The 12,982-nt window shown below is 40.9% G+C and overlaps 1 protein-coding gene and 1 long non-coding RNA gene across 2 annotated transcripts; one reads left to right on the forward strand and one right to left on the reverse strand.

The window, feature by feature from the left end:
* Nucleotides 1–4,017: 4,017 nt before the first annotated feature.
* On the reverse strand, nucleotides 4,018–5,142 carry LOC133143980 (uncharacterized). Its single transcript, XR_009710526.1, has 2 exons — nucleotides 4,908–5,142; nucleotides 4,018–4,360 (listed from the first exon to the last, which is right to left on the reverse strand). It is a non-coding gene; the product is annotated as an uncharacterized LOC133143980 (long non-coding RNA).
* Nucleotides 5,143–5,223: 81 nt separating this feature from the next.
* On the forward strand, nucleotides 5,224–12,971 carry LOC133143979 (TLC domain-containing protein 4-B-like). The gene is made up of 7 exons (XM_061266313.1): nucleotides 5,224–5,454; nucleotides 6,322–6,491; nucleotides 6,964–7,053; nucleotides 7,429–7,487; nucleotides 7,617–7,711; nucleotides 10,452–10,525; nucleotides 11,171–12,971. The coding sequence occupies exons 2-7, from the start codon at nucleotides 6,337–6,339 to the stop codon at nucleotides 11,487–11,489; spliced, it is 792 nt and encodes a 263-aa protein (XP_061122297.1). The 5' UTR covers nucleotides 5,224–5,454; nucleotides 6,322–6,336; the 3' UTR covers nucleotides 11,490–12,971.
* Nucleotides 12,972–12,982: the final 11 nt, after the last annotated feature.

Genomic DNA, 12,982 nt, shown 5'->3' on the forward strand with positions numbered 1-12,982 from the left:
CACGCAGAGCAATGACCAAATATTTTCAAAGTACTGCCATGATGAAAGATGCTGAAAGGCTGCTTTTATCTTTAGAAAGCACAATGTTAATTGGAATACTAATCCCTGTGATGTCAGTTTATGTTGTGGCATGCATTCTTTAATACAACGTTTTTTTGTCAATTGACTTTCTTCTCCGAGCATTATCTTTTCTCCTCAAAAAATTTTTATTGACATAATCCCACTGTAGTTTCTTTCTTTCTGCATTTTCATAGACGGATGCAGTTACAAAGGGCTGTTTGCGCCGTTGTGGGAATCAGAGCAGCTCTCGTTATTCCCTTTCAATTCAGCACAGGAGAGACGCACTCGACATGACCGATGAGGTGGAATCCGTGCAAGAGATTGTTGTGTGCCAAATGGACACTTTGAGCCCACTTTCAACACCCAATTGTCTGAGTAACAATGAATTGATTTGTTCAATAAATTCAGAGGGCTGGTCTCAATATTTCATCACATCCAGTGGAGTGCAGAATCTTTGATTTAAAAATGTATAAACAGTAGACTAAGTGGTGTGGGCTGCAACGTGAACCTTCCAAACAAGCAACATTCAACTTCTTCTCAGCACTTTCAAGCCTGAGGTCATCTCACACACACACCGGAGACCCAAGACCTTTGCTGACAGATAGCAGCAAGTAAAATACACTTCCTCTCTCTCTCACACACACACACACTGCTGGGAGTGCTGAAGGTGATAAATGGGAGAGAAAAAAGTTGTAGGAGGAGTGAGAATTGGAATGAATGAAGCAAGTGAAAACAAGGAAAATGGCAAAGGCTATTTGAGGTGTGAAAGCACGCAGCCATCGCTCATCCTCGGCTAACACGGTCAGTGAGCCAGCCATCGGAGCCATAACGCCACGTCATCCCTCAGCCTCACCGTGGCCCTTTTGCGGCACCGGCCACGGCCTTGACGAGTCCACGCACTCTACTTCCATCGTCACGCTCCGTTGAAGAAGGATTGGGCGATGAGATCATAACCGTCCCTGACTGGGAGGACGTATGTGCGCCACCGGGGGAAATGTTCAAATCGGCATCAAATTATTATATGGTTAATTCATCAATGATACACAAAATGCCATGCTAATGTTTTTGAACAAGAAGAGCAAGGAGGGTTTTTTTATCATTAAATCGGCCCCTAGGCATGCATCAAATCCAAATGTAAACAAATCAACAGTTCAAAAAGTCAAGCGGGGGGGTCGTCTTATTTGATTGATTGATTTTTTGTTGTTGTTCATGCTGAAATTCGACCTATCGGAATTTTTCTGTGTCCTCCCATTTCGCCCCCGTGATGTACACAGCGTCTCTCCATTGCCATTCGGGAGTGGGCAACGTTAAGGTCCGGAGAGAGATGAAATTCAATCATGGGAATTGAACGTTTGGAGGTGTGAGGTCTCTGCCCCAAGGGCAGTTTGGAGATTTAATTAACGTCAAAATGAGGAAGCTGCAGCCTGCACAGGACAGTCACATATGTGGAGACAAAGTCTTATGGTTTGTCTGTGTTAAGGAGAGAGAAAATAAAATGCAAAATCTAGCCATGGTTGAATTCATCGAAAAAGAAAGCCACTTAGGAGTGTGGGGGACAACTGGCAGCATCCGGAGCATTGTAATCTTCACACCGCATATGCAGTTTAAAGGGCAGCAGCACTAAATTAAAATATGTATACATTATTCATAAAAGCAATATTGCCTGCGCCAATCTTTGAATGTAAATTAATATTTTCCAAGTAGGTCCTCTATTAAATATTTTCCCATAAAAAGCCATCAAATGTTTTTATTCATTTAAATTCTTTTCAAATGACAAATATTTAATGACGTGATATAACGACGCAGTACGACGGGTGTATAAAGAGAGTTTGCAGACTGCTGAGCGCACATCGTTGCGCAATATTTTATCTGGCAAGTCATAACACTCTTTCTGATTTGGTGACATGGGTGACATAACAACAAAATATGAATACTTTGCTTCAATGTGTCTCTTAAGATAAGCAATGACTTTTGTAGATGTCGGCCGTTTACTGCCCCATAAAGAAAAAGATAAAAGAATGAGCAGGATAGAAATAGCACACAGAATGTGCATTAAAGGACAATTATCACAGTCATTAGCGGGGTATTATCATTACCTATTATTCTCAGTAATGCAGAGATCCTCTTTCTCATAATGAGCCTGCAATATGGAAGAGGAACTCATTAGAAAGAATTGGAAATAAAGGCATTCATCATCTGCGCACTTGTGAGGGCCAGCTGTGAAAGGGGGTGACATATTCACCATTTGTCACCCGTGAAACGAGCCATGTTGACAAGAGAAGGGGACTCTTGGGCGATTGTTTTTGCACCACAATAGATAAGTTCATTCGTTTTAATTAGCGCCGCTTCTCAAGGTTAGAAGCTTGAGTCGCGGAAGTTGATTCGTGTTTTAAACAATGTATTTTTGGAGCAACCCTTAGATTATTTTCAACATATGGTCATGGTTTTTTTTCCCCCTTCATTCGTCATTTTCTTCTGGTGTTCCCCAGGGCTCACTCCTTGGCCCCTTCCTGTTTCTAATCTACCTCCTCCCAATTGTCCACATCCACTTCCACCTTCCCACGTTCATCCCTTTGTGCAAGTATCCAAACTATTGACAACACGTTTGCCTTCATCGTGTGTTCCAGTACTCTTTAATTCACATTCATGCACTGCATACACTACTTACTCAGACTTAAGAGCATCGATAGTATTTGTAACTCATTGTGTTAGATAAAAAAAAAAAAACTATTACATAAAGTCCCGACATATGAACACATTAAAGAGACGGTTCACATCTTTTTAATGGCGCAATGGTAAAATGAGATTAAGTTAACCTGCAATTTGTGAGATGCAGTTCAAATGTTTGGAAGCACATATCTGTGCGAGCAGCTGGTCTCTGTGAGTGATGGAAATTGACAAAACATCGCAAAGGAGTTGTCGCGCTGATGAACACCTGCAGTAGAATCTTTTCAAGGCAGAATTTACCCAAACATGAACATACTTGCAGCCAAGAAAAGATGCCAAGAAACTGTCTTGAAGAAAATTGAAAGTTTGGATCGCTATACGATTTTAGTTTCCCTCAAAAAGCTAACTTTCACTTCACATTTTTAAGATTTCTTTAATGCCATAATCATATTTTCGGTTTTAAAAATGTGGACAGATTTTCACTTATATATGCTTCTTATGTAATTATCTCTCGCTATGCCTTTTACGCGATATTCTATCACTCTTGTCAAGAAAATGTCCTTCACCTGGCTTTACTCACAGGTAAATAAGTATAATGAGTCAATTTCAAACCCAATGCATGCACAACACACACAGCATAATTATAATAATAACCGAAGCAGCAGTCGTTGAATATTGTAAACAGGTCGCATCAACATATTGATGAACGGACACTGAGACGGCGTTGGAGTTGACTCATCCATTCCAATTACAGTGATGGAGAGCTGATGTGAAACCACTCACACACACAAACGTACCTTAATCCCAAATCTAATTCCTGGCTGTCTGCTTGCAAATGTTCTGAAAGTGAAACCTGGCGCTGGAAGCGGGAATCACAGCACCATCAAGGTGATTAAGAGTCATTGATGGTGAAGTGTAGATTTGCGGCCATACACAGCGTCCAGCTGTAGATCTGTCAAATGTGGTTTCTTTCCACCTAACACAACCCACATGTTGTCCTGGTGATAGCTGCGATAGTAATGTTGGCACACGAGCTGGAATTTTGCATGGACAATGTGAACGGGTCGGACTTGCTGTCATCGCTCGTAAGCCCTCCGGGCTAGACTGTAAAAGTCGGACTGAAGAAGGTCCAGAAGCTCCATGGCAACTTGACATAAACGTCAGGACTCAATCCAGTGGACACCTACTAAAAGTGAGGAATTGGAATTGCTCTCTGTTCCTTTTCAGCAACATGTTGTGGAAGGCAATCACCCTAAATATCATACATTTTGGAATATTACAGTCAAAAAACAAGGCAAAAAATCATGTTTTTATTTCAAGGACAACTGACTAAAGTACTTGACCTTTTTTTTTTGTCTGCAAGTTTCGAAATATGACTGAAAATGTAACACTCTATGGGTTACAAAGTTCCCTTGTCTTTCAGGCCAACGAAGTGCGGTTGGAGAGAAGTTCAGAGATGCTCCTACCTGCATCCTTCATTGGTGAAACACATGCACACTTTCATACATGAACAATTGTTGGGACCGATTCATTTCAGCGTGTGCAGTCTCTTCCCATTTCGTCCACTAGGTGGTGCTAAAGGACCTGGTACCTGCTTGCTGCATGGATTGAAGTCAAAGCTCCAGGTTTGAACCTATTGCAATGACAAATTTGACAAATCAAAGTGCTGGACCAGTTTGTTGTTTCAGGTGGAAAAAAGGAGAACCAAATTTTCTTTTTGTTAAACTATTTCATTGGCAGCTTTAATGATACACTCTCCTCTTTTTAACACTTTAGTTAACACCGAATATAACAAACTATAAAAGGACCGAAACAGCAATAAATACTCAACTATAGAGCATTGGCGCCCTCTGCGGGAAGAATGTTGTACTGCACCACCCACTTATTGCTATGTCTTTTGACCACAACTACTGAAACTAACTGCCCATTTGCTGTTACCCACTACCTGGAAACCGTCAAATAACTCAAAGCACGGATTAAATTATCTTTACAAATTATTACGTCTCGACTTGTTGTTACCGGTAGAGCTGGCTTGCCTACGGTAACCGAGAAAGCTCAATTCAAATCAAACCAAGCGCGTTCTTGCCAAGGTTCCTTGTATTGACTTGTCACTGACGCAGCAGATACTGAGTTTCAAACTTCAATAATTTTTTCCTTTCAAGAAAAGTCACCTTGCACACCTTGATTGGGTCATAGTTGCCCATTCTTCCTTGCAGAGTTGCACAAGTTCAATCTAATCGTTGTTGTCGCTTGCTGTGAATAGAATTAAACTACACTAATAAAGTTAAACAATCAAGCACTTTCGATTCGGTGAACGATTCTTTTGAACGAATGCACATCGATAGTTCCGATGATCATTTCTTTCGTGTAGCTTTAAGAAGGCTGCTGTAACTTGAGGCCGAAAGAGCAAAGTTGGGGCGGGCCCTACCACAAGCAAGCATGCACCAATCACAACAACCCTCTAAAAAAAAAACATTCTCGGAACCGCTGCAAATATGCACGTTAGCCATCAACACCATTTGTGGATAAACACACTGACGAGGAGCTTCCCCAGGCCGTTGCGCCAAGCTTCTCTTTAGCTCGTTTGTGCGTGTGCGTTGTTTATCCAGCATCGGGCAAATATGATGGCCGGAGCTATTACGCAACGCGTGCACCTTCGCTTCCAGCCGTGGGAACCTTTAGCAGCTGCAGGAGAGCCAAGCAGGGTGTCTTCATGAAAGTCGGAAGGTAAGCGCAGGATTTCTCCTCCATACGTGAGACGACCATTTGGCCTTTTGAAAGTGAAAGCACCGTTACTGCCAAACAATCGTTGTCTGGTGCAAGGAATGCAATGCTGAAGGGGAAGTTGGGCTTAATGTGTTTTCTCCTCAGCATGTCTTACGCAAGCGCGTTTTAAAGCAAGCAAAACAAGGAAACGTCTGAGTTGCATGCTGCTCAACCACATATTTCTCTCTATTCTTTTGTGTGTGAAATAAATAATCAGCACGTCTTACACAAGCGTCTTGCCCAATGTTAAGTCTGAACATGAAGCTGGCAACACCAAATCTAGAAACTACTCTTGAATTTTTCTTTTATCTGGAAAGGAAATGCTTCTCATAATAATACCTTATACAGAAGCATAGTTTAGCCAAGTATGCAATCTGGAGGTGACCACAAAAGGAAACTCATCTCTTGTCACATCCTACAGAAACACACTCCAGGTATCTCTTCAAATCATCTGTTTTGTTTGTTTTTTTTCAAGAAGGAAGCATTGTGTGCTTGTTGTATGTCATAACAAATACCAAGCAACTTATCGCACACATTTTTGCTCAGTGTTTATCTCCAAATCTATTGTCTGTCAACATACTACAAAACAATCTATTATGTTACTCATAATAATAATAATGGCTTTTGGATTGCATCACAATGTTCCAAATTGTTGTTCAATGTTCCAAGCAAGATTTGGCTGAACAACAGTGAACAGCAGGTTCAATTTGGAATTTCACAACCCAACTGGCCACGCGTGAAGACACGTCAGTCGCTTTGCTTTCTGTTCAGTACACGGAAAATTCCCTGGCAATTCTGCCCATCATTTGATCAAACTGTCTTCCACAGTGGAGCCGGGTGGCCATGGACCCATTCAGCCAGCTTATCTTCACCATCTCGGTGAGCAGCTTCTTCACCTTCCAGTGGCTCTTCCACAAAGCCAGCCCCTGGGTGTCCGCACGCGTCACCTCGGGCTTCCTCCGTCTCAGCGATAAGCAGAAGGTGGAATGGAACTCCAGGTGAGTGGCAAGAAAAAACAAAATGCTCTTAACAGCCAAAACTTCTATCAGGTTCACCTTATTGGATTGATTCGAGGCGCCACTTGTTCCAACCTTTTATGGGAACACTGCAGAATACACGTCCTGTGCTAAAGATCTGGGAGCGCTTTGAGGACATGGTTGAGCAGATTGGTTGGATGCGATACAACACAATTCCACTCTTGCCAACGTACATGATTGGCTCATTTTCATTATCGCTCCTTATCGCTTTATTACTCACGATAGCTCTCGTGGAATTCAAATGGTCACATGGTTTATGAGGGGAAAATAAAATGTAATGATTAGTAGGGATGGGTCCAGGCTCCGAGGCGGCTGGTTCCGCTATGACTCAGCAATATTGCTGATGTCACGGTGGCGTGGGAGCTCACCCCTCTGCTGTGTGACTTCTTGTTAGCCAAACCATTGATGATGGGTTGATTTGATTTTTTTTCAGGACAGTATCGACTCTTCACGCACTGTTAGTAGGAATCTTCTGTCTTTACATTTTGTTCTTTGATGATGCCGTCAATGAAGACCCAGTCTGGTAAGAGTGTTTGGAAAATGATTTTGGTGTTCCTCTTTTGTGTTGTTTTGTTGCATCATTTTTAATTGTTTTTTAAACTGACTCCAGTAATTATTTCAAAATTCCTCCTAATGAAAGAGCTTCCAGAAATATATCTCTTCACTTTTTCCAGATTTTATTGTCACAGCCTTGTTCCAAAACGTCATGAATTAATTTCCACATAACACCCAATAACGACATGATTGAAAAAGTCGTTTCACACAAAAATATCGACTTTTCATTCTAGAAAGGAGGTTTTCCCAAATGGCTTCAATATGCACTCACTCACTAAAAAAGGATATGAAATGTTCCAATTCAATATCAATGTATCATGAACATGATGTGCTTTTCCCACAGGGGAGATCCTACTCTAGTGAAGACGAATGTTGCTATCACAACAGGCTACCTCATATCTGGTAAGGGAAGCTTCACAGCTAATGCATTGACCATGACTTTTTTTTTTTTTAATCAATGAATGCTTTCTTTTATATACTTTTAATGTCCCCGCCCTGCTCTCTCCCCCGTCTTATCCTCCTCTTTTCCAGATCTGTTGCTAATATTTTACTATTGGAAGGCCATAGGAGACAAGTTTTTTGTAGTGCACCATCTGGCAGCGTTGTATGCTTACTACTATGTACTGGTGAGTGCCCTATTGTCCAATAGCAGAACGTGCAGGCAAGATGGGAAAGAGACGATCGAGGGTGAACAGCAGTGGTAGTCTGGCCTTTAAAATGTATTCATAAATGATCATTAATAATAATAATTCAATATATCACAGAAAAAGAAAAACCCAACAGAAATCCACTAAAGTCAATAACACACTTTGAAATGAAGATAGTTGGAAATAAATGATTTGCATTTTATGCAAGTTGTTAACGTAGAAGACCTTGAAGGCTTCTAAGCCGACGCAAAAACACAAGTCTAATAATATTATGTAACATGATCGTCATTGGTTGTGGAAACGCGTCACTGGGTTAGCACAGTTGCTGTTCACTCTTGGTTGACTCTCAAATTGTCTAGATCGTCAGTTCTCTGTCGCATAATGGTGTTGGAAATGACTGACTACATGGTATTTTTTGCATGGAATGCTGAACAAGGGTATTGGCTGTCGACCCCTCCCAATCTCCCTCTGCCTCACTTATAGTTTCTGTCCTTCGTTTGTTGTACTGACCTTGGCCCCACCCCTTTCTCGATATACTACTCTTGAATTTTAGCACAACACCTGCCTTGCATGCCGACGCCGGGGCTTTTTGGGTTTCCTGTTACCGTGCATGTGAACAAACTGTTGAACCTAACAACTGGCTGCATATCTGCAATATCTGTTTTTGTGCCAGGCGCTGGCTTTTCTCTTTTCCTTGCACTTTTTCTTTCAAGAGAAAATTGGCAAAGACATTAAGTGTTTAAGTGATTGGCCTTTAAAAAAAAAAAAAAAATGTTTACGGCGTTCAGTCTTCTGCCTTCAGTTCTCGTGCTGCAGACTAGTTTTTCGAGTGAAACATAATTTGAAATGACCGACTGTAGTTAGTGGCTGGATCTCGCATCGTAATTCCATCCATTTGTTTACTTCCAATGAGATCATCTCATCCTCAAGGAGATGCTTGCACAGCTTGTTAAATTAAAGCATGCGTCCCTGTTTGCTAATGATGTCATTCGTCTTAACTCCCGAGTTCCATTTGTAGCCACGCGGGAGCAGCAAAAATACGTGGTTAAAAAAAAAAAAGTCACTTTCACCAATTTTGGAGGAAAAGTGTGTATGCAAAGACCTGTCCTGTGAGCAGAGCATTGGCAAGCTCAGCCTTATTTTTGTCTTAATACAAACTGAAGTTTTAAGAGACATCCATACTGTCACTGGACACTCATGTCATCTGGTACAAAAAAAATCACTCCAAGTGATGAGAAGCAAAATTGTCTCCACTCCATTTGTACTATTTTGGTAAACCAGTCAAACTTGTCATTTGTTGTCAAAGTTTAATTAGTTCCCGTCCCAGCGTGTGTCTTATGTGCGAGTGTTCACTCCAAAGGACAAATATGGATTCATCTCATTTAGCGACACGGATCATTAAGTACGTTTACTGTAAGCGTCAAAGTTAGCATCATTTTATGTTTTCATTGTTGTCCTTCATCGCAAAGGTCTTGGGACGAAGACTCGGCGGAATTTGTCGTTTTAACCTGCACCAATAGGAAAGCAAAATACTTTTTGATGCACGCTCCATTTGGCGTTGTTTCTATTTGTCGCTTCATATTTGCTTCCAGTGTTTTCAGGCATTTTATTGTTGTGCTAATCTTTCTGTCTCTCTTGTCTGTCCCTTTAACATTAATCGCCCCTCTTCAAATCCAATGTGCAAAGTCTACCAAGTTTGTTTATGTAAACGCAGTTCATGCAAAAACTACCAAAATGGTGCGTGTGTGTGTTTGCCGAGGGAGCTTGTGATCTAGATAAAGACCTCCTCCTTTTTTTTTTTTTTTTTTTTTTTTTTTAATTATTATTTTATTTATTCCTGTCTTGTCTGCTGTTATTGCTGTTTGGTTGCACTGAGCAGATGTGATGCCCAGTCACAGTATGGACTTACCAGTTCCTAGAGGTACTAGCGTGCTCCTGCTAAGGTGGAAACTATTGTACACAAACCAGATGTTGATTTGTAAGCCTTCGTATGTCTATAACACTTTTATTTCAGCCAAGCAGGTAAGTTTCCTATTCGTGTTGAATCAATTAGCTCCACTATTGAGATTCAAATATAGACAATTGGATAATACTGCATTTTCATTGATGGGGTCATTCCTTTTCTTGGCCACTTGCAATTGTGTACTCCAAAGTAGTTACAAGCACTCCATCTTTCATGAAGATGTTGAGAATGAATGTACTGTAAAAAAAAAAAAAAAAAAAAGGATATATTTTTGTCTGCATAGCTGAATGTATGTATGGATGTGTGTGTGTGGGGGGGGGGGGGATCAATTGTATCCATCCATATTTTTTGATAGCCTCTACAGACGGCACCTGATATGGTTGCGTGTTAAATTTTTCACCCCTTGAGGGCAGCACATACAAATAAACGGGAGAACAATTAGCGCTTCCATCCGGAACGTGCACAGATATCTCATTAAATAGCTGCTAATAGGAGTAGTGTAATAGTACGTTTAAAGCGGAATACTTTTTATATCCTAGTGAGAAGTACCAATTAGCATGTAGCCTAACCCCATTTGTCATGATATTCCCATTAAACGTGATTCAAATATTTATTGATTGCTTGTGGTAGGTCTAGTGTGAAATGTGATTTGGGAATTTGAATGGTGTCAGCGGTGAGCACCTCCCAAATGAGCTTGTCTTGTTTTGTGTACCTTTTTACGTCTACGTTGTTTTCCTCTCTTTGCTCTCCTTGCAGGGCCATGGCATGTTGCCTTATTTTGCTAACTTCCGTCTGCTCGCCGAGTTTTCTACTCCATGTGTGAACCAGCGGTACGTACCATCGAGTAGAGTGTCCAATGCAACAAGGGTGCATTGTTGTTTTGGGTCAGACAAAAGTAGCATATCACTTTCCTGGTTCTTTTATCTCAAACTAATTATTTGAGGTTGCATTACCCGAAACATGTCAGGTAATGCAACCTAAAATAATTTGTTTGAGATAAAAGAACCAGGAAAAGCAATTAACAAGTACAAATAAAATGAACTTAGTACAAAAAGTAGCATATGCCAACATGGGAAACTTTTCTTCCCATAGAAAGTAATAGGAAAAGTTAAGTGATGAAAAAATCAAAACGACTTGGACTGAAAAATTTTAAAAACTAAGCTAATTGCGTTTTTTTTTTTTATGGTTCGTCAATGTTTGCTCTTAAAGGTTAGGTTTACTCTCAAATAAAAGCAAATGAACCATGAATGATTATGAAAGCCAGTTTATCGACTTTGATTAGAGTTGTCAACTTCCGAAACAGTTTGAGTAAATCAGTTAAGGCCGACGACAACAATAATTGTAATGTTATTTGCTGAAATCTCATCGTGCTGTCTTTAATGCTTCAGGTTAGCACAGCTGATCGGACACAAAATGATATCCACTAATGACACAAGTGATGCATCTTGAATGTGTTGTTGTTGTCACCGTTGCAGCTGGTTCTTTGAGGTTCTAGGTTACCCGAGGACCTCCCGACCCAACATGGCAAACGGCGTGGCCATGGCCCTCGTGTTCTTCATGGTGCGCGTGGCCGTCATGCCGGTCTACTACAGCCGCATGTACGCCGTCTACGGCACGGAGGCCTTTTACTTGGTGCCCTACGGCGGGCGCCTGGCATGGATCTGCTCCAGCATCTGCTTGGACATCATGAACATCATGTGGATGCACAAGATCGCCCGGGGCTGCTACAAAGTGCTCCAGTCGGCACGCCAGACCAAATCCGGCGTGGCTCACGTAAACGGAAAGGTCGACTAGTGTCCGGGAAGCGGATGCCACGTGTTGGGATGTTAAAGGGAAACGAGGAGGAACTATTTGAACGTTATGACGGGCCACCTTCAAGCTCTGAAGCAATACTCCTGTATTTTTTTTTAAAGGAACATTTTAGCCCAAACTGAAATTGTTTACTTACTTACACTGGTTAAGACGCTTACACTGGTTAAGACTATTACTGCCAGAGATCGTCAATCCCAACAAATCCTTGAAGAACCATCTTTTTTTTTGTCCACACCTCAATGTCTATTTGTCGTCACATCATTTTTCAGGGACACCACGACAAAGGGTAAAGTTTGACTAAACTCGTGATGCTATTATTTAAGAGACTTGTTGGCAAAGTAGCCTTTTTATAGCATGAGATTTCAAACATAACGAAACATTATGTTGCTGTCTTTTTTTTTTTCTTTTTTTTTACATGTAGTACGTATATACAGCCTGGAGTTTTATAATGAACAAAACGTACCTTTGGAAATCCCGAAAGGGAAACCGAATGTCAATACAGTTTTGATGCTAACCAAGGCGATGAGGAATCAGAAAGAAGAGCCGCAAAAGAAATGTTAATGAGAACACTGACATTGATTTAATTGACGTGTACAGGAGGTGAAACAAATGTTATTTATAACAAGCAGGGTTGTTTTTTTTTGATCAACATTTTATTTTTATTTGCTTCAATCGATATTGCAATCGAGAGAATCAAAAGCATGTATCGTCTATGTTTTAACAAAAAAGATGCCTCATTACATCCATCTTTTGTTGCCTTGTTTAACCAAAATGTAATCGCACATTTTTCTTGTTATGATGCCTTTCCCCCCCCCCCCCCCCCCAGTTCAATTGCCTTGTCTGTCGGAATGTGATAACAGGCTTGTGGTTTTTATCCATTTGGCGTTTTAACGGTTTACCAAGCCATCGAGTTAATGCTTTTCATTGCGTTCACAGCTGTGCCAAGTTGCAGCGATGCTCACAAGGTGTTGCCGTTGCAGCTCTTCATATATTATAGTCACTTATCATTTGATATATGATAGTGGTCAGGATTCGATTGGAACTAAACGGACTATAAGGAAATGCACGATCAAGGTCATTTTGGTGCACCAGCTCTAACTGCACGTCATATCGCATGGGGATTGCACTCTTAGCAGATGTCATTATGTTATCATGAGCATAGACACATGTACACAATGTTTACTTACTTAGACAGAACATGACAAAACAGATGTCTATAGTGATTTTCATATCCAGCTGAGAAATATTGAGCAAGGGAATACTTGAAGAATCTGGGCAGTGCAAATATCAATCAACCATGATGTGGTGTTTCAGATATCAGTGAGTCAGTCCAAAGGCCTCCGTTTAATAGATAGAGGATTGGCTGTAGGCAAGAGGAGGCTAAAGTGACATTCTGTGAATGTATTATTGGGAAATAATGAGCATTACATTCTAATGTGTTCCTTATAAAAAATGGCAAATGGACTTGTGTTGTC

The sequence above is a fragment of the Syngnathus typhle genome, linkage group LG19 (assembly GCF_033458585.1).
Source record: "Syngnathus typhle isolate RoL2023-S1 ecotype Sweden linkage group LG19, RoL_Styp_1.0, whole genome shotgun sequence".
Classification (NCBI taxonomy): domain Eukaryota; kingdom Metazoa; phylum Chordata; class Actinopteri; order Syngnathiformes; family Syngnathidae; genus Syngnathus; species Syngnathus typhle.

Excerpts from the sequence above, each read along its gene's own strand:
- LOC133143979 (XM_061266313.1), top strand. The coding sequence starts at position 6,337 with ATGGACCCATTCAGCCAGCTTATCTTCACCATCTCGGTGAGCAGCTTC. Across the intron at positions 6,492-6,963 it reads AAGGTGGAATGGAACTCCAG|GACAGTATCGACTCTTCACG; the intron begins GTGAGTGGCAAG and ends ATTTTTTTTCAG. Across the intron at positions 7,054-7,428 it reads GTCAATGAAGACCCAGTCTG|GGGAGATCCTACTCTAGTGA; the intron begins GTAAGAGTGTTT and ends CTTTTCCCACAG.